Here is a 20,121-nt window from a genome sequence, read left to right as displayed (position 1 = left end):
TGCTGCTTCTCTGCAAAGCATGTGGCATTAATTAGTATGAGCAAAGACTGGTCAGCTCATAGTCAAAGTAATGTTTTATGGGGAAGGTGTCATGGCTGCTACCTGGTAAACTAGTACGATAAACAGCTATTCGTCATCATCATAAAACTCATTAGTTGTCATTAAACCTTGTCATTAAAGCAACTGCAAAAACTAGGTGCTTCGCTGGGGGCAGCTTTAGACGACTTCAAAGGTCGAACCCTGAACAGTTGGGGCAAAAAAACCTAGTTTTCCCCCTTTTTTTGCCCCTAATTCCAAAACATTTTGAGCCATAACCCCCGTACAGTCAATACTAACTATTCCATCATGCTATGGAAACTTGTGGTATATTTTCAGAGAGATTCATACACTTAAACACAGGTAATTGTTTGAAAACTACAAAAATGCTTATTTTGGGCCCCCTTTTTGGCCCCTAATTCCAAAACAAATGGGACTGTAACCCCAAAAATCAATCCCAACCTTCCTTTAATGGTATTGAACCTTCTAGTAAAAATTAATAAAGATCTATTCACTAAAACTAAAGTGATTGTCTGGAAACAAAATGCATCTTCAAACTACGACGACATGATAGCATGATATACGACACAAACATATTTTTGCGGCCGTATAATAAGACTCTTCACATGTGTTGCATTAACCAAGATAAATAGTATACTTGTCAAAATATGAAAAAAGAGATTTATAATTGCACTTTATTATATCAATTAAAAAGATCAATGTTTTCTATCTGTTATCTGCTTAAGTTGTCAGCTTTCATCAACAGTTCCCTGTTCAGACAAGTTAGTTCCATTCAATTTCACTGTCTCTTTTTCAGACTGGTATCTTTTCCCAAACAATGATTTAAACAAGTCATCTCTGTAATGAAAGAACACATGATTATATTTTACAAACTATTAGTAAACTGTAAACTAACATGACAAATTGCTTGAGCAAGGCTGTTTCAATTTGTTCAATTTATCCTAAATGTTGACCAATATTCTATTCCATATCCAAGCTACCTTCAACATGACTCTTTAAAGCTGGATATGGGTTGTGCATGTGCTAATGAAAAGCAAGCACCAAGAAGAACCATTGACTGTTTTGACCCACAAAAGATCAATCATTAAATACAATTTACATATTTTATAAACTATGCTATGAAAAAAATCTTCATTACAAGATTGCATGTGCTTGGGTGTGTGTTTATACTTATGTATAACTCAGGTTGTAGACTATCAGCAATCTTCTGAGGTCATCTACATAGATAATTAAATGGTGTCTAGTCTAAAACACAAACAAAATGATAAAACTTTTTTTGCAATTTTGATATAGGTTTTAATTTGTTTTAAAATTGTATGAATTTGAGTCCAATAGGTGAAAATGAATATGACATCTAATGCCCCTTTAACAATAATCAAAATATCCATCACAGACTTACTTAGATTCATCTGTCCATGGGATGTTGTCCATAGGTGCCATAAAACTCACAAGTTTTGAATGTGCATTGTACCTGAAATAACAATAAGCAATTGTAATATCTTATTGAAACCTTCATTGTACAAAAGATGAGACATAAAACCATTCCCAGTTTAGCAAAATATGAATAATTAAAAATACATGTATCATAAATAGTCTCACAAAATAATATCAAGCATGTCTCACAAAATAATATCAAGCATGTCTCACAAAATAATATCAAGCATGTCTCACAAAATAATATCAAGCATGTCTCATAAAATAATATCAAGCATGTCTCATAAAATAATATCAAGCATGTCTCATAAAATAATATCAAGCATGTCTCATAAAATAATATCAAGCATGTCTTACATAGAGAATAATACATGGCAAAATCCGTATCATATGTCGTATCATCTCGAGGCATCAATATCAGCCCGAGGGCCTTTAGGCCCGAGGGATGATATTGGTCGAGGGTGATACGGCATGTGATACGGATTTTGCCATGTATTATACGTTTTATCATATATTTCAACAGAAGAGTATTATAGTATATGAACTGTTTTCTGATCCATAGCACTGGGTTACCTTCAGTTCTGCTTTTGTCTTGTTTCAAAGCTTTAAAATAACTGCTCAATTATTTATACGAAGCACCTAGGTTACCTTACAATCTGTTGTTTTGAAAATATTTTGTTTATTATTGTATATATTTAAGTGTTTTGTATTTTTTATAGTTGCATTTAGGGTGCCAAAAAATATGTTGTAAAAACTTGATGTTCGTGACGTCACATACAATATGAAAACTTGATGTACGTGACGTTACATACCAAACAATGACGTCATTCCAAAAAAATTACCTATTTTTAGAAAAAAAATTCTTAAGCAAAAAAAACCCCTAAAAAACTGACTTCATTTAAAAAAAAAAAAAAAAAAAAAAAGGTATGCGATACAGGTTTTACCATGCGATACAGGGTATGCGATATGGGTTTAGCCATGCGATACGGGGTATGCGATACAGGGTAGGTGATACAGACTGGAAAAAAGAACCTTTATTAGATATACAAAATAGCTGTATTTTGTACTAAATATATGATAAAAAATAATATCAGGCATGTCTTACAAAATAATATCAAGCATGTCTCACAAAATAATATCAAGCATGTCTCACAAAATAATATCAAGCAAAGTGATTGGTAGTTCGTTATAACAGCATAAAATTGGTATTTTCGTTGGTCTATCTTATAATTATGGGGGTTTTATTCACAAGAGGGACCGATAGTCCTAAACAGGAAACAATTCTCTAGTAATTGTTTAATCTTTTCCTCCATAATGACGCCACCCCCTTAACTCTACAATGACGGATTTTGAGGCCTTTGTAGTACCTCAGTTGAAATGCTTTGACTACAAAATGTCTACATCAGACTTAAACAAAATTGTATCCAATATGAAAAGGATATTCATGAGAATAGTAGGCTTGAATTTGATTGATGAAATATTTGTTTTCACAGTGCATTAATACTTTAAACCTGATAAATATTTTTTAATGAAAAAATCCTAAGCGAATCAAGTATGTAAAAAAAAATCCATGTAGGAAAGGAATATTTCAGTATATAGTGGATTTTTTTTTCTTTTTTGGTGTTTTTTTTGTTTTGTTTTTTCTTGAAACTTTTTTATCATGTTTTTGGTATCTACTGTCTATTCTTTCCAAGGTGCTTTGTAGAAAGACACTTGCTCCAACATGTCAACAACTTATTTCTCTAAATAAAAATCACAGTGACTCTTAAGTTACAATTACCTAGTCTTTCTTCCTTTACTGGCCTTGGTGTCAATCTTCTTTTTAACTTTGTTACGCAACTTTTGGATTTCTAACCACTGCCTGGAAAGTACAAAGCATGAAAATATTTTAAATATCATTCTGGTAGGCTCTTCACATTCTTAATCAAATCATGTATCATATATTTATAATAGAAAGAAGGTATATGAGATGGATGTGTACCAGAAAAAAAAATCCTCCTATCTGCTACACACACAATTTAAAATGAGAAAAACTAATTAATGACAATTTTATGGCACAAACAAATAAACCAGAATAACCCAATTTACTGAACTAGATCTAACGTAAGGTATGCACCTAACAGTTACTGTGAATAGAGAAATTGGATAAATATTAAGAAATAACAAATTAAACATCTGTACACTATCTTCTCCATTATACCTGCTAATAGCCACAGGATCTTCTATGTCTGCAGTTTTACGTTCTATCAACTCCCGTAACTGTTGGTGATAAAAGTCACTGTCGTCAAATATCTCTGCATCATGATTCCTTAGGTGGTCTCCTGTCACATCAGTTGTCTATTAAATAAATAAAACAAGTTTTAAAACATACATACACACTTAAATAATAGTACATGTAACAAAAATATCCATCTTATATTAAAAAGGTTCAACTGTAAGACACCATAATATCCTTTAAAGTTTTCGCATAAATTTCATATAAGTTCTGAACATAATCTCTGGACATAGATATGATTGATTTGATTGATTTTCTATGTATTAACATCACTTTAAAGGCCTGCATTTACACTATTTTATTGCGGCCAGTTTTTAATGGTGGAGAAAGCCGGAGTGTCCAGAGAAAGCCATGACCTTCAATAAGAAAAGGACATGGATATGAGAACTGTAGAATTAGAAAGCACTTTGTTACTCATGTCATATATCATTCTAATTTCAATGCTTGAATGCCTTTTTACAAAACTACAACAGCATATGAATAGACAGACATTATTAAATATCCCATCCCCCCTTCCCAAATAAAAGATACTGTGGATTTCATTTATTTTCTTGGGTACCAATTTTTGTGGTTTGAGGTAAACTTGCATATTCATTGATAATTAATTTTATGTTTTTTTTTAAGTCTGCATACATTCCTGAAGAAAATTTGTAATTTGTGGAACATTAAAATTTGTACCCACAAAAATTGGTATCCAACAAATTTGATGAATCAACAGACAATTTTACAAGCCTGTTGTATTACTGATGTATGTTTATACTGACCAGTTCATTGTTTATCTGTTCCTCATTATTCTGTTCATCCTCTGGCTTACCCAGTACTGTATAGACAGATCTCTTTAACTGCGTTCTTTTTATCAACCTTTCTTTGTCACCTAAAATCTAAACATAAAACACACTAATTGCAAATAGTCCTGGATAGAAAAAAGTGAAATAAAGAAAAATCAGAGAAGAAATGCATTGTAACAAGAGGCTCTCAAGAGCCTGAATCGCTCACCTTAATTTTTTTGGTTAAATCTCTCATCAATGATTATTTTGGCTTTTCAATTTATTTAAATGATCTTTGAATCGTCCTATTTTCTTCAAAAGCAAAAAAAAAAATCATTTTCTCCTATGTTCTATTTTAGCCATAGGAGCTATATTTCTTGACATACAAGGAAATAAAATATAAAATTTATACTAGATACTCTGAAACTCATTTAGCCTAAGTTTGGCTGAAATTGATACAGCAGTTTCAAAGAAGAAGATTTTTTAAAGTAAGTCAACATGATGAACAAATTGTGAAAAAAGTCTTTAAAGGGCAATAACTCCTTAAGTGGTCAATTGACAATTTTGGTCAAATTGACCTATTTGTAGATCTTACTTTGCTTAACATTTTTGCTATTAACAGTTTATCTGTATCTATAATAATATTCAAGATAATAACCCAAATCTGCAAAATTTCTTTGAAATCATCAATTCAGGGGCATTATACTTGAAAAAACAGTTACTCAATTCGGCTGAAAATTTCAGGACAGGTAGACCTTGACCTAATAAATACTTTAACTTCTTGTCTTATTTGCTCTAAATGCTGGAGTTTTTGAGAAATAAGCCAAAAACTGCATTTTACACTGTGTTCTATTTTTAACCATGACGGCCATGTTTTTTGACGAAATAGAAAATAAAACACAAACTTTATTTTATACACCCTACTGATCATTCAGTTGAAGTTTGGTTGAATTTGGTTGAGTAGTTTTAGAGAAGAAGATTTTTTAAAGTTAGCAAATATGATGAACAAATTGTGAACCAGATGCTCCGCAGGGCGTAGCTTTATACGACCGCAGAGGTTGAACCCTGAACGGTTGGGGCAAGTATGGACACAACATTCAAGCTAGATTCAGCTCTAAATTTGGATTGTGATTAAATAGTTGACACAGCATAGGTTTCTGACACAGAATGAATGTGTTCTAATGAACTTAAAAATTTTGTTTTCTCTTAGAGCAATTCACTATGCTGTTGAATATTAATCCTCTCAAAAAAATGTTTGAAGAAATTTTCTTTTTATTTATGAAATTTCAAATGAGAAAAATTGAACCCAATTTTTTAATCACATCCCCCTTTCCCTTATTCCAAAACTAATCTCAATTAAAATATTCTAATGGAGTTTGCAACAATAACTACTCATTTAAATACATCATAAAATATTAAGATGTAAAAAAACTGCTTGTTATCACTGAATGGTAAAGATCATTTAAATTTATCAGTTGGTAGTAAAAAGTGAATATACATTGTATATTGTATATAACAAAGATTTAAGTTGATTCTGGACAAAGAAAGATAACTCTAATTAAAAAAAAAAATTGCTATTTCACAATATTGTGAAATTAGATATTTCTTGCCATTGCACAATACTGTGCAATTGAAAAGACTTGCTATTGCACAATACTTAATATAATAATTTTAGATCCTGATTTGGACCAACTTGAAAACTGGGCCCATAATCAAAAATCTAAGTGCATGTTTAGAGTCAGCATATCAAAGAGGCCCAAGAATTTAATTTTTGTTAAAATCAAACTTAGTTTAATTATGGACCCTTTGGACCTTAATGTAGGCCAATTTGAAAACGGGACCAAAAATGAAGAATCTACGTACACAGTTAGATTTGGCATATCAACGAACCCCATTTATTCAATTTTTGATGAAATCAAATAAAGTTTAATTTTGGACCCAGATTTGGACCAACTTGAAAACTGGGCCAATAATCAAGAATCTAAGTACATTTTTAGATTCAACATATCAAAGAACCCAACCGATTCATTTTTTGTCAAAATCAAACTAAGTTTAATTTTGGACCCTTTGGACCTTAATGTAGACCAATTTGAAAACATGACTAAAAGTTAAGAATCTACATACACAGTTAGATTCGGCATATCAAAGAACCCCTATTATTCAATTTTGATGAAATCAAACAAAGTTTAATTTTGGACCCTTTGGGCCCCTTTTTCCTAAACTGTTGGGACAAAAACTCCCAAAATCAATACCAACCTTCCTTTTATGGTCATAAACCTTGTGTTTAAATTTCATAGATTTCTATTAACTTAAACTAACGTTATGGTGCGAAAACCAAGAAAAATGCTTATTTGGGTCCTTTTTTGGCCCCTAATTCCTAAACTGTTGGGACTTAAACTCCCAAAATCAATACCAACCTTCCTTTTGTGGTCATAAACATTGTGTTTAAATTTCATTGATTTCTATTTACTGAAACCAAAGTTATTATGCGAAAACCAAGAATAATGCTTATTTGGGCCCTTTTTTGGCCCCTAATTCCTAAACTGTTGAAACCAAAACTCCCAAAATCAATCCCAACCTTTCTTTTGTGGTCATAAACCTTGTGTCAAAATTTCATAGATTTCTATTAACTTAAACTAAAGTTATAGTGCGAAAACCAAGAAAATGCTTATTTGGGCCCTTTTTGGCCCCTAATTCCTAAAATATTGGGACCATAACTCCCAAAATCAATACCAACCTTCCTTTTATGGTCATATACCTTGTGTTAAAATTTCATAGATTTTTATTCACTTTTACTAAAGTTAGAGTGCGAAAACTAAAAGTATTCGGACGCCGACAACGACGACGACGACGCCAACGTGATAGCAATATACGACGAAATTTTTTTCAAAATTTGCGGTCGTATAAAAACTGTCATTAAAGGACAAAAAAAACCTTAAGGGGTTAATTGACAATTTTGGTCATATTAAATTATTTGTAGATCTTACTTTGCTGATCATTTTTGCTGTTTACAGTTTATCTTTATCTATAATAATATTCAAGGTAATGACCAAAAACTGTTTCCTTAAAATTACCAATTAAGTGGCAGCAACCCAACAATGGGTTGTTTGATTCATCTGAAAATTTCAGGGCTGATAGATCTTGACCTAATGAACATTTTTAACCAATGTCAGATTTGATCTAAATGCTTTCGTTTTTGAGATATAAGCCAAAAACTGCATTTGACCCCTATGTTCTATTTTAAGTAACGGCGGCCATGTTTTTTTACGGATCAAAAATCGAAGCACAAACTTTGTGCAGGATAATCTAAGGAACAATCATGCTAAGTTTTATCCAAATCCATTCAGTAGTTTCAGAGGAGAAGATGTTTGAAAAATTGTTAACGACGACAGACAACGGACAACGACGGACGCCAAGTGTTGAGAAAAGTTCACATTTCCTTTTAGGAAAGGTGAGCTAAAAATGTGCAAGGATTAAGAAATGTTTTCATCCTGGTCTGATAAATGGTGTATCTTTTTTAAAGGATTGTGTAAGGCTTGATAGACAAAATCATTTACTGAAAATAAATTATACAATGTATAACTGGTAATTTCTATTAACAGATGGATCAGATCTGGCTATTCAAGTTAATATTTTTATTCAGACTTTGTCCTTATTGCATTGTTTTCCTTTTTTACAGGATTTTGTGAGAAATAATGAATTCTTAATCCTGTTTGACAAAAGTTAATCCTGTTCTCTTTGTTAATTACAACAAAAACATTGGACACATGTAGTGTTTTCAGGTAATTGTATGTCATTTTCCAAATCTGGTTAATTAATGTCCATAATTTGACACCTTGATTCATATTGTATTTAATTAATAATTCACTTATGTCAACTTGTTCCATTTTAATCTAAAACCAATAAAAGATATCAAATTTAGTGTCAGCCTAACAAGTAATTAAGACATATTGGATTCTGAAACTGAATCCAATTAGCTGTATACAAATACCCCAATCTTTAACGCTTGCTTCTGCTCTTGTTAGGTTATAAAACCAATACCCCAATCTTTAACCCTTGCTTCTGCTCTTGTTAGGTGATAAAACAAATACCCCTAGTATCTTTAACGCTTGCTTCTGCTCTTGTTAGGTTATAAAACAAATACCCAAATCTTTAATGCTTGCTTCTGCTCTTGTTGGGTTATAAAACAAATACCCCAATCTTTAACGCTTGCTTCTGCTCTTGTTAGGTTATAAAACAAATACCCCAATCTTTAACCCTTGCTTCTGCTCTTGTTAGGTTATATAACAAATACCCCAATCTTTAACCCTTGCTTCTGCTCTTGTTAGGTTATAAAACAAATACCCCAATCTTTAACGCTTGCTTCTGCTCTTGTTAGGTTATAAAACAAATACCCCAATCTTTAATGCTTGCTTCAGCTCTTGTTAGGTTATAAAACAAATACCCCAACCTTTAACGCTTGCTTCTGCTCTTGTTAGGTTATATAACCAATACCCCAATCTTTAATGCTTGCTTCTGCTCTTGTTAGGTTATAAAACAAATACCCCAATCTTTAATGCTTACTTCTGCTCTTGTTAGGTTATAAAACAAATACCCCAATCTTTAACGCTTACTTCTGCTCTTGTTAGGTTATATAACCAATACCCCAATCTTTAACCCTTGCTTCTGCTCTTGTTAGGTTATAAAACAAATACCTCAATCTTTTACACCTGCTTCTGCTCTTGTTAGGTTATATAACCAATACCCCAATCTTTAACGCTTGCTTCTGCTCTTGTTAGGTTATAAAACAAATACCCCAATCTTTAACGCTTGCTTCTGCTCTTGTTGGGTTATAAAACAAATATCCCAATCTTTAACCCTTGCTTCTGCTCTTGATAGGTTATAAAACAAATACCCCAATCTTTAACGCTTGCTTCTGCTCTTGTTAGGTTATAAAACAAATACCCCAATCTTCAACCCTTGCTTCTGCTCTTGTTAGGTTATAAAACAAATACCTCAATCTTTTACACCTGCTTCTGCTCTTGTTAGGTTATATAACCAATACCCCAATCTTTAACGCTTGCTTCTGCTCTTGTTAGGTTATAAAACAAATACCCCAATCTTTAACGCTTGCTTCTGCTCTTGTTGGGTTATAAAACAAATATCCCAATCTTTAACCCTTGCTTCTGCTCTTGATAGGTTATAAAACAAATACCCCAATCTTTAACGCTTGCTTCTGCTCTTGTTAGGTTATAAAACAAATACCCCAATCTTTAACCCTTGCTTCTGCTCTTGTTAGGTTATAAAACAAATACCTCAATCTTTTACACCTGCTTCTGCTCTTGTTAGGTTATATAACCAATACCCCAATCTTTAACGCTTGCTTCTGCTCTTGTTAGGTTATAAAACAAATACCCCAATCTTTAACGCTTGCTTCTGCTCTTGTTGGGTTATAAAACAAATATCCCAATCTTTAACCCTTGCTTCTGCTCTTGATAGGTTATAAAACAAATACCCCAATCTTTAACGCTTGCTTCTGCTCTTGTTAGGTTATAAAACAAATACCCCAATCTTTAACCCTTGCTTCTGCTCTTGTTAGGTTATAAAACAAATTAATGTCCTATACGGTATACAGTGATCTGGCTTTCATTTATTTAGAATCTGTTCCCCATTGATTGATTAAGATTTGTGAGGTTTTGTGAGGTTTGGTAGAAGGTCAATTATTTGTTTGTTTACCTGCTCTATCTGTTTCAGCGCTGACTGTTCAAAGTTAGAGAATGATTTACTTTTGAGTTTACCACCAGACAGACGAGTCTTGTCATACCATTTCTGGATTGTGTTGTTTCTGTAACAATAAAGTTCATATTTCAATCCTCTTTACTGGAATGAACGTCCCAGATAATTAATCTTATTACCATAATGAAAATAAATTTGCAAAAATACAGAAGCAGTCAAAGACACAACAACAAACATACAAAAATTTCTAACAATTAGTCATCTTTAGAAAATTTCTGACACCAGAATGCAAAAGATGTCAATAGTTTAAAAGTCACAGTCAATTTGATTTCAGATACTAAAAATTGTACAATTGTCAGTCAGTTTTAAGATAATGAAAGTCAAATGTATTTAGAATCTTTTACTTTCAGGGAACTTCATTTTAAATTCTCATTTTACACTTGTTTTATGATTACCTGAAAGTTTGGAAATCTTTATGTCTTTTTGCAAGGAACTCTGGGTAATTGTCCATTTTAATTTTCCTTTTCACACCCACTTGTACGGGTTCCCTTTTTTTAACTGGTTTCTCTTCCTCATCTGTATCACTTGGGATCTCTTCATCGTCTTCATCATCTTTTGGTTGTTCTTTTTTGCCTTTTCTAAAATTCATAGTAAAATTTAACCTATCACTCCAATAGGAAAAGTCTATATTGCCTTTTCTAAAATTCATAGTAAAATTTAACCTATCACTCCAATAGGAAAAGTCTATGTTGCATTTGTTCAAAACTTTATAAAACTGAAAGTTTGCTTTCATATCATAATGACTAAAAGCATTGTTATCCAATTTATAGCTAAAAATCAGTAACAGAAACAGTTTGTTCCACTCAAAACAAAAATGCATTGTCGTTTATTTTATAATGGATCTTTCATGGTAACTTTTGAAATGTTTAATTTAGCAGTATATGTTTATCATCATTGGACAATAAAACTCATGTTATCATTGCAGATTTATGATGTTTACAGCCTGGGAAGTAACCATTTTTAATACATGTTTTATAAATTCTAATACAGCTTATAATTGAAATTTCTCTTTCATTTACAGTAATGCCAAGCTTTCAGAGCACTGGAGACCACCCCTGGGGATTTTAATGGGATTCATGTTGCTTAGTCTTGTGTCTGGTGTACTATTATTTGTCTGTTTGCTGTTTTATTTTTAGCCATGGCATTGTCAGTTAATTTTCAATCTATGAGTTTGACTCACTGGTGTCTTTGGCCCTTCTTTTAAGTCTAGTTTATGCATATAATTTTAAAGTATTTGGTCAAACATTTAACTCTTACTGTCCACTGATCATGTGCCTGGTTTCTAATTGGTCAAACATTTAACACTTACTGTCCACTGATCATGTGCCTGGTTTCTGATTGGTCAAACATTTAACACTTACTGTCCACTGATCATGTGCCTGGTTTCTGATTGGTCAAACATTTAACACTTACTGTCCACTGATCATGTGCCTGGTTTCTGATTGGTCAAACATTTAACACTTACTGTCCACTGATCATGTGCCTGGTTTCTGATTGGTCAAACATTTAACACTTACTGTCCACTGATCATTTGCCTGGTTTCTGATTGGTCAAACATTTAACACTTACTGTCCACTGATCATTTGCCTGGTTTCTGAGTTTTGTAACAGCAGTAATGTCTGTAACTGTACCAGTTTATCCAACAATTTCTTTAACATGGCTTGAGCTACAAAATATACATATAATGTCTTAACATACTGTGGATTCAATGTTGTTTGTTGGTTACCAATTTTCATGAATTTGGTGCATTCATAGAAACTACAAATTAAAATGTTCAACGAAATACAAATCTTCTAAAGGAATATACCGGTATGCAGACTCTGGCAAAACCATGAATCAAACATCAACAAAATTCAAGTTTTCCTCAATCCACAAACAAATAAATGAATCTATAGTATCTTTCCTTGTGTCTTAATTTCTAACCTGAAACATGTTAAGATTTTATTTTATGCACTGAAAATGCAGAGATTTTTGTCATATTTTTATTTTTAAAGAGTTTGGCAACAGGCTATGGCAAAATTAAAGCATGCATTTTGATTTTTGTTTTTTATGCAGCTCTTCCTGAAATTGAAATAACTGAGCTTCATTTTTGTTCATTGTAAAACAATTAGGCACACAAATCAGAACACAACACACATATCTGAATTAAGTTGTTTTTGTGTTTATTCTTCCATCCATTGACTTATTTATTGATAGTTTACACAGTCAAGGGTCTGCTTTCAAATAAGCATTTTAATTACTATTTTACATTTATGAAACACATCATTTGCCATTTGCTCTCTGGTGGAGAGTTGTAATATTGACAATCAAACATCTTTATATTTTTATTTGTCCACTTACTGTCTGCTGCGGATTCTTTGAATTCTGCTCCGCCATCTTTCTCAAACTGTTTCCAGACATCAAACTGAGGCATCTGGTTTATAATTCCGGCTACTTTTTGAAGTTTTATTCTGCCTTCTAGAAAACTATCCCATAATCCTGAAATTTATAATTTAAATGTTTACACAAACACTGTATAAAGGCCAAATCCTAATGTATATTAACAAAATTACTCAATTTCAATGACAATTTTTTCAGCACTGTTTTTAACACTGGTTCTGCAGTATGTCTTTGATGAAAACAAGGTTTTGAAAAATGTAATGTCAGCCATGTAGTTGAGAAGAGAAATAAAGAACTGAAGAAGATCAATGGCCCAAAACGTCTTGAAAAATTGGTTTTATGATACAATTATATAAAGTATGTTCCCTATTGGAATTTTGAAAACAAGGAGTTATAATTCTGGCAATATATCTTTTATTTATCAAAGGCTTTGCAAGCCCAAACTATCATTTTGAGCATACATTCATAAAGAATTATTTATACCTAATTGTTGTTTGGCAGCTTCCCCTTTTTGCACCTCTTCTGCCACACTAGTCCTTGAAAAACTTTTCACATCTTCATCTATAAATACAGGAAATAAAATGTCTTTCAGTGCTGGAAAAAGGCTTGATATATTTAATAATTAATAAAGTTAATCAAGGTTTTCAAGAGAAAACAAAATGGTATAGATATTTTTTAAGAATTAAAGAATTAAATAGAAATAAATAGAAGATATACAACAAAAGCATCAGTAATGTCAAATTACAGAAGCAATGTTACAGTTTGCTTTTACCCATAATTTCTTCCTCTTCCTGTTCTTCATCCTCTTCCTCATCACCAGTTTCATCGTCTGACATATCCTCACCACTAACATCTTCATTGTCACTTTCATCAATGTCATTTTTGTTGTCACTTTCATCTTCATTGTCACTATTATCCTCCATATCATCATCATCTGCATATTTACCAAAGTCTCCATCATCTTCAAAACTAAACATGAAAACAAAGACTGTTCTTGAACAACTATTTATTGTAGAAGTAGTTCATTGTTTCATTGACATTTTCATCTATTTCAATACATATTTCACTAAAAATAAACTTTTTAAAGTTTTCTGTGCTGTCTTCGGATTTGGTTTTTAGAAAATGGATAAAAAAATCAGATGAAAATGCATGATAAATGAAGGAACAGACAATGTCTGAGAAATAATAGCAAGATGAACATACCTTATAGGTAGCTAAACTTGTATATTTTTATTCAGATATTAAAATTATTATTTTTCCAAATGATAAAACAGTTATAGAGAATTGTAAAGATCTGAAGAACTGTTTTTGCACTTCTGAACTTCTGATAACCAGTGTGCTCTTGTATGCATTCAAAGGTATGATGATTCAATTCAAAAAGTAACATCCCTTTGAGAAATCTTGATGTATAACTTTAGCAAAAGTGATTGCATATATTGTAATTAATGCTTATCAATAAATAATAAAGATTGATTGATTGATTGTTGGTTGCTTTACACCGCATTAGCACAAAAAGGCTAGATCACGGGGAGAGCTTATTAGAATCTTTTTACTAAATAATAAAGAGAATAAATTATAACCTGAATCCTGGTTTACTTTCACTCAATGTTGCTGCTTTAAAACTTGATTGAAATTCTTCTAAATTTTCTTCATCTTCATCATTTGAATTATCTCCCTTTGACAAAAGCTCATCATCTGAATCTGTTTTATCTCCATCTTCAGATATGTCTTCATCTAGTTCATCACTTTCATCATCTAAATTCTGATCTTTGTCATCATAAGGATTGTTCCCTATAAAATTCATATTAGATTTCATTAATAATCAAATTCTATATGAGATGGAAGGAAATTTCAAGTTTAAAAATAATGATGTATGGAATTCAGAGTCAAATTGTCCCACATTCCAATTTTCTAGAAGAAACAACAAGCTATTAAGACATACAAGACTGTACTTTGACCTATTTGACATTGCAAGCAATAGCGAAGGATGTCACCCTGTACTGGACATTGTCACAGTAGCCGCAACCATGTTGTGTTTTATTTTTACAGATTGTAATTTGGATGGAGAGTTGTCTCATTGGCACTCATACCACATCTTTTTAAATCTATATACTAGTTTCTTCTTCTTTTTTATTAATAAAGCAAGATTGTTAGTGTTGTTGTGTTTAGGCATACCTCACTAGAAATTTAATTAACGTTTTAAATCATTAATATTGTATACTATGACTACAACATTATTTCTTTTAAATTTCAAAATTCAATTGTAACTTTTTCATATCGTCAATTCAAATAATAACCTTCATTTAAATATTTCTAAAACTTTTGACTGTTCTTTTTTTTTTTATTAAAGCCAATCATTGCAGATAATATCTCTTTTAAGAACCCAAAAATATAATAATAATCTTTATATCTCTTGTTTAAATTTCCCCCACTAATTACAATATAAGACCAAGTTACAGAAATAGACCTCAATAGAATCAATACTGATATATATATTTTTTTTAAATAAAACAATATGAACAACTCAATCACATACCCATTATAAGACATATTGATTTTCTAAATCAAACATACAAATGACATATGAGGCTTTAGTCATTATAAAGTGCTGCTTGCATTAGCTTAATATGACGTCTAAAAATTATCTAATGACTTTTCAAAATCTTCGTTTTGGTTTCTGGTCACGTTGTGCTGACATTACATAATAGCTGTTAATTTTTGTGTCATTTGGTCTCTTGTGGAGAGTAGTCTTATTGGCAATCATACCACATCTTATTTTTATACCACCTTCCTGTAGTTCTACTAGTAATGGAAAGCAAATGTTGTAATTAATAGCAACACTCAAATATTCTATGAATTGTGGATCCAATATGTTCCTTTACCAAAATTCATTCGATGCAGAAACAGATGGATGATGTGACAAAATATAAGTAAGAATAAACAGTGTCATAAACATGTCCTGTAAAATCATGTGACTAAAATTCATGCCTGTTTTTGTTTACTGACTAGTTGATGATGGAGAAGACTTCATAAGTATGATTTACTTGTGTTTAATCCATGCTGGAGAAGACGTCATAAGTATGATTTACTTGTGTCTAATCCATGCTGGAGAAGACGTCATAGGTATGATTTACTTGTGTCTAATCCATGCTGGAGAAGACGTCATAGGTATGATTTACTTGTGTCTAATCCATGCTGGAGAAGACGTCATAGGTATGATTTACTTGTGTCTAATCCATGCTGGAGAAGACGTCATAGGTATGATTTACTTGTGTCTAATCCATGCTGGAGAAGACGTCATAGGTATGATTTACTTGTGTCTAATCCATGCTGGAGAAGACGTCATAGGTATGATTTACTTGTGTCTAATCCATGCTGGAGAAGACGTCATAAGTATGATTTACTTGTGTCTAATCCATGCTGGAGAAGACGTCTGATTTACTTGTGTCTAATCCATGCTGGAGAAGACTTCATAAGTATGATTTACTTGTGTCTAATCCATTTTGCTTTACTTCAGCAAATAAAATATGTTTAAACTAAGTTGATGTTGTATAATATCTCTTACCTAACTCTTCCAGTTCATCCAGTTTTTTTCTAGAAGTTCTCTTGCCAGCATATTTTTTGTCAGATTCTGTCAACAGTGGTGCCGCCCTCTGTCTAAGTTTACTACTTGTGAAGGGGAGATCATCTACCTCATCCTCATCTTTCTCCACTAATCGTGCAGATGTATCTGTAAATTGAGAATGAATTAACTTAAGTTCAATTTGAAATTATGATTTAGGTTTGAGGTACAATTATACCTAGAGTTTAATTAATACCATAATGTTACTTTTTGTAACCATATAACCTGATGCAGATGTTCCTTATGTCTAACACTACATTGTAACATGTGTTGTCCGACACACTGGGGGACCAGGAAAACAATGTTGAATTAAGCAGGGTGTTGGAATACTCAGGTTTTTTCTTCATAGATAGGCATATTTTGGAACCAGGAAAATATTTCCATTAAAGCAGGATGTTGGAATACTCAGGTGTTTTCTTCAACATGCTCATAGATAGGCATATTCTGGGACCAGGAAATTTTTTCTGTCAAAGCAGCATATTGGAATACTCAGGTGTTGGAGCAGGTTTCAATGTATTATTAGTGTCAGTCTGAAGTGTTTTCTGTATTTACCTTCACAAGAAACAACTTGTATTTTTTACAGGAAGGATGAAGGCTTTAAAGACAACTTGCATAACCAAGGAATTTGTCTTTTGTAGGATGAATCACAAAAATGTAAAATGAACTGCCCTTGTTGACCATTGCTCATTCATGGCAAAACATGGCATGAAAATATCTGCTTTGTGATGTTAAATTTTCCAAAAAATACTTTATAGAGGAAACTTGTCTATATAAGAAACCTGGCAATGTGACCAGGATTTTGAATTTCCTGGACATGAATGTGATTTGATTATTCTTTCTTTATTGCATGCAATCTATAGGCATGTATTGCTCTGAAAGAAAGATAACCCTTGAGTAATTATTTTCTAAAAATAAATGTTATGAAATATTAATGCAATTAGAATTTATTGATTGCTAAAGTTAAGGCATAATTGTTTCTATCAATGAAATAACGAAAGACTGGATGGCGTCAAATAAAAAAAATGTAATATCCTCTGCAGGACCTCATATACATCTGTAACTCAGAAACGTAAAATGTAAAGTTAATAAAAAGACTGTGTCCAAAGTACATGGATGGGCATCCCCACTATCATTTATTTAAGTTCAGTGGACAGTGAAAATGGGATAAAACCTCTAATTTGGCATTTAAATTAGAAAGATCATATTATAAGGAACATGTTTACTAACCCAGTGTTCCAGCAGGGCAGGGTGCCAATCCTGAAAAGGGCATTTAACGCGCGATATGATAAAATGAAAAGGGCATATTTTAATAAAAGATGTTAAACAAACATTTGTGTTTATTCATTGAATCACAGGTTATACAAGAACAACATCATTAGCCCATATAGAACTCTATCTTTCTACTTTTAAGGCTGAAAAACTTGTCAAGCAGCTTGTCACACAAGTTTTTTTTATCATTGCTTGGCACAGTTGAATTTATATTTACCAGTTTCACCTTTCTACCCCTGCTGTGCTTAATGGCAATACAGCACAAAACAGCTGTGCTCAGTAAATGCACAATTTTAGGATATATAGCAACAGTGAAAAATTGTATCAAAAATTAAGAATACAGAAAAAGATGACCAAGGCACCATACCAACACTACTACTAAGACCCTCTTTAACTTTTCCCATAACTCAAAATAAATACCTAAACATATATATTCTTAAGCAAGAAGTATGTAGACATATTTTAGAATATGTAAATGGGTTACTCAATGCTAGGGAAAAAATCAGATTGAGTTATCTTTCTTTATTCGGGTGTGCTCCTTCTTTGGAGGATTATAAACAGTACGTAAATATGATGTAAATGTGATCACAATATGGCGGCCGATTTTGTCATTTTCGTATCAAAAATGAAGGCAGCCAATGACAAATACGTCTGAATTTTCTGTTTATTTTACAGAAAACAAGTAAAACAATGTCTTCAACGAGTTTATTATGGTTTTCCAACTTTCTGTCATTACGTTTCCTCCATGAAACTACGGTAAACATCGCAAATTGTGCCCAAGTTGTTGTATGCACATTTCTTCAAAGATAATTGCCGACTGACCGATTCTATTTGAATGAATTAATGTTGATGATCATTAATGACCCATCCGATAACAGATTACCTATAACAACAGATTATGACACCAGTTGTAACCATTGATTAGCTTGGGGTCGTAAACAAAGTCATAAACTTTTCCCCAGGTAAAATTTAGTAATTAGCGTATCATATCAATACGAACAAATTAATATGCAATTGATCTTCAAAAAAGGCAGGGCGCCCTGGAAACTGTAAAAAAGGCACAGGGCGCCACTCGGAAAAGGGCGGGCGCCGCACCCTCTGAAAACGGCCTAGCTGGATCACTGTAACCTCAAGTTGATTGAACTTCAAATTCATCAAAAACTACCTTGACCGAAGCGGGACAGACCAATGTCCCTATTAGATATATAAACAAATCACCACAATTTCTTTCAAATTGGTGAAAGCATTTTTGAGTTATTGTCCAAAAACTGGAAATTCCTTATTTTTTATGAATAAAACCCCATAACTCTGAAAAGTAAAATATAAAATTTATTATTTATAAAAAACAAAAGAGAAAATAGATATGAACAATTCAGTAAAGTTTTATGCAAATTGGTTAAAGCCTTTAGTCTTTTTTTGTTTTGAGTTTTTGAGTTTAAGTTAGAATCGCAGACGGACAACGGTATACCATAATACGTCACGTACAGGCGTATAAAAAAAGTATTTTTTACAGCAATACACTATCTAAAGCATGATTAAAAATTTATAAACCATGTAACAGTGTAAACGGGTGCGAACGGACCCGGATTCCCCTTACTCAGTTTCTGACAATAACTTTATTCTTTTCAACTCAGCTGTAAATGTGATATAAATACATAATGTACCATCTCCAAAAAAATCTTCAGGATCTTTAAATTCTGGCACAGTTGATGATAATTTAGCTATCTGTTCGCGTAGGCTAACCATGCTTGCTCATGTATACGAATCTGGCCATGAAAAGTCTAAAAACTTTCCGAATGCACCCAACGAGAGTAGGCTAAATTTATTACACAGAATTCGAACTCGGTTCCAATTATATTGAACGGTCTCAGTAATAAACGACAAGAAGAATTTTAGAGGCTTCAAAGAGCCGGTGTCGCTCACCTAGGTCTATGTGCGTATCAAATAAAGGACGCTGATGGATTCATGACAAAATTGTGTTTTGGTGTCACTGATAGTTATGTGTTTGTAGATATTGCCCCACCCCTGTGACGCCATATTACTTTACTGAACACTCTTGCTGTTAACAATATATCTATCTATAATGCACTTTGCCCAGCAGAGAAAACCCTTTAGTAAAAATTTACCAAAATTTTCATAATTTATGAAAGTTGTTAAAAATTGACTACAAAGGGCAATAACTCATTAAATGGGGGTCAACTGACCATTTTGCTCATCATGAATTATTTGTAGGTTTTACTTGGCTGAACATTATTGCTGTCTACAGTTTATTTATATCTATAATAGTATATGAACCATAGGTGTTGCCAAGCTTCTGAAGAACTTAAACCCACACAAGGCAACAGGGCCCGACTCGATATCGTCTCGCTTCCTGAAAGAGTTATCATCGAAACTAGCGCCTGCTCTTGCACACATTTTTCAATTTTCAATTAATGTGGGGCAAGTCCCAGATGACTGGCGCATGGCACATGTGGTGCCCCTCTTCAAGAAAGGAGACAAGAGTACTGCGGCAAATTACCGTACTGTGTCTCTAATAGCAATAT

At 32.5% G+C, this 20,121-nt stretch overlaps 1 protein-coding gene across 1 annotated transcript; it reads right to left on the bottom strand.

Annotated features, from left to right (window-relative positions):
* Window positions 1-713: 713 nt before the first annotated feature.
* On the bottom strand, window positions 714-19,371 carry LOC134685105 (protein AATF-like). Its single transcript, XM_063544540.1, has 14 exons — window positions 19,243-19,371; window positions 16,253-16,417; window positions 14,268-14,478; window positions 13,460-13,656; window positions 13,171-13,248; window positions 12,649-12,786; window positions 11,878-11,974; window positions 10,704-10,886; window positions 10,249-10,357; window positions 4,531-4,647; window positions 3,692-3,828; window positions 3,272-3,352; window positions 1,457-1,528; window positions 714-894 (listed from the first exon to the last, which is right to left on the bottom strand). Exons 1-14 carry the CDS (start codon window positions 19,322-19,324, stop codon window positions 786-788), a joined length of 1,776 nt encoding a protein of 591 aa, XP_063400610.1. The 5' UTR covers window positions 19,325-19,371; the 3' UTR covers window positions 714-785.
* Between the last annotated feature and the right edge of the window lie 750 nt (window positions 19,372-20,121).

This window comes from Mytilus trossulus, chromosome 9, assembly GCF_036588685.1.
Source record: "Mytilus trossulus isolate FHL-02 chromosome 9, PNRI_Mtr1.1.1.hap1, whole genome shotgun sequence".
Lineage (NCBI taxonomy): Eukaryota > Metazoa > Mollusca > Bivalvia > Mytilida > Mytilidae > Mytilus > Mytilus trossulus.
The sequence above is the reverse complement of the archived record's forward strand: the minus strand, read 5'-3'. Positions and strand labels throughout refer to the sequence as shown.

Excerpts from the sequence above, each read along its gene's own strand:
- LOC134685105 (XM_063544540.1), bottom strand. The coding sequence starts at position 19,324 with ATGGTTAGCCTACGCGAACAGATAGCTAAATTATCATCAACTGTGCCA. Across the intron at positions 16,418-19,242 it reads TGAAGATTTTTTTGGAGATG|ATACATCTGCACGATTAGTG; the intron begins GTACATTATGTA and ends CTCAATTTACAG. Across the intron at positions 4,648-10,248 it reads CGCTGAAACAGATAGAGCAG|ATTTTAGGTGACAAAGAAAG; the intron begins GTAAACAAACAA and ends TTTTATGTTTAG.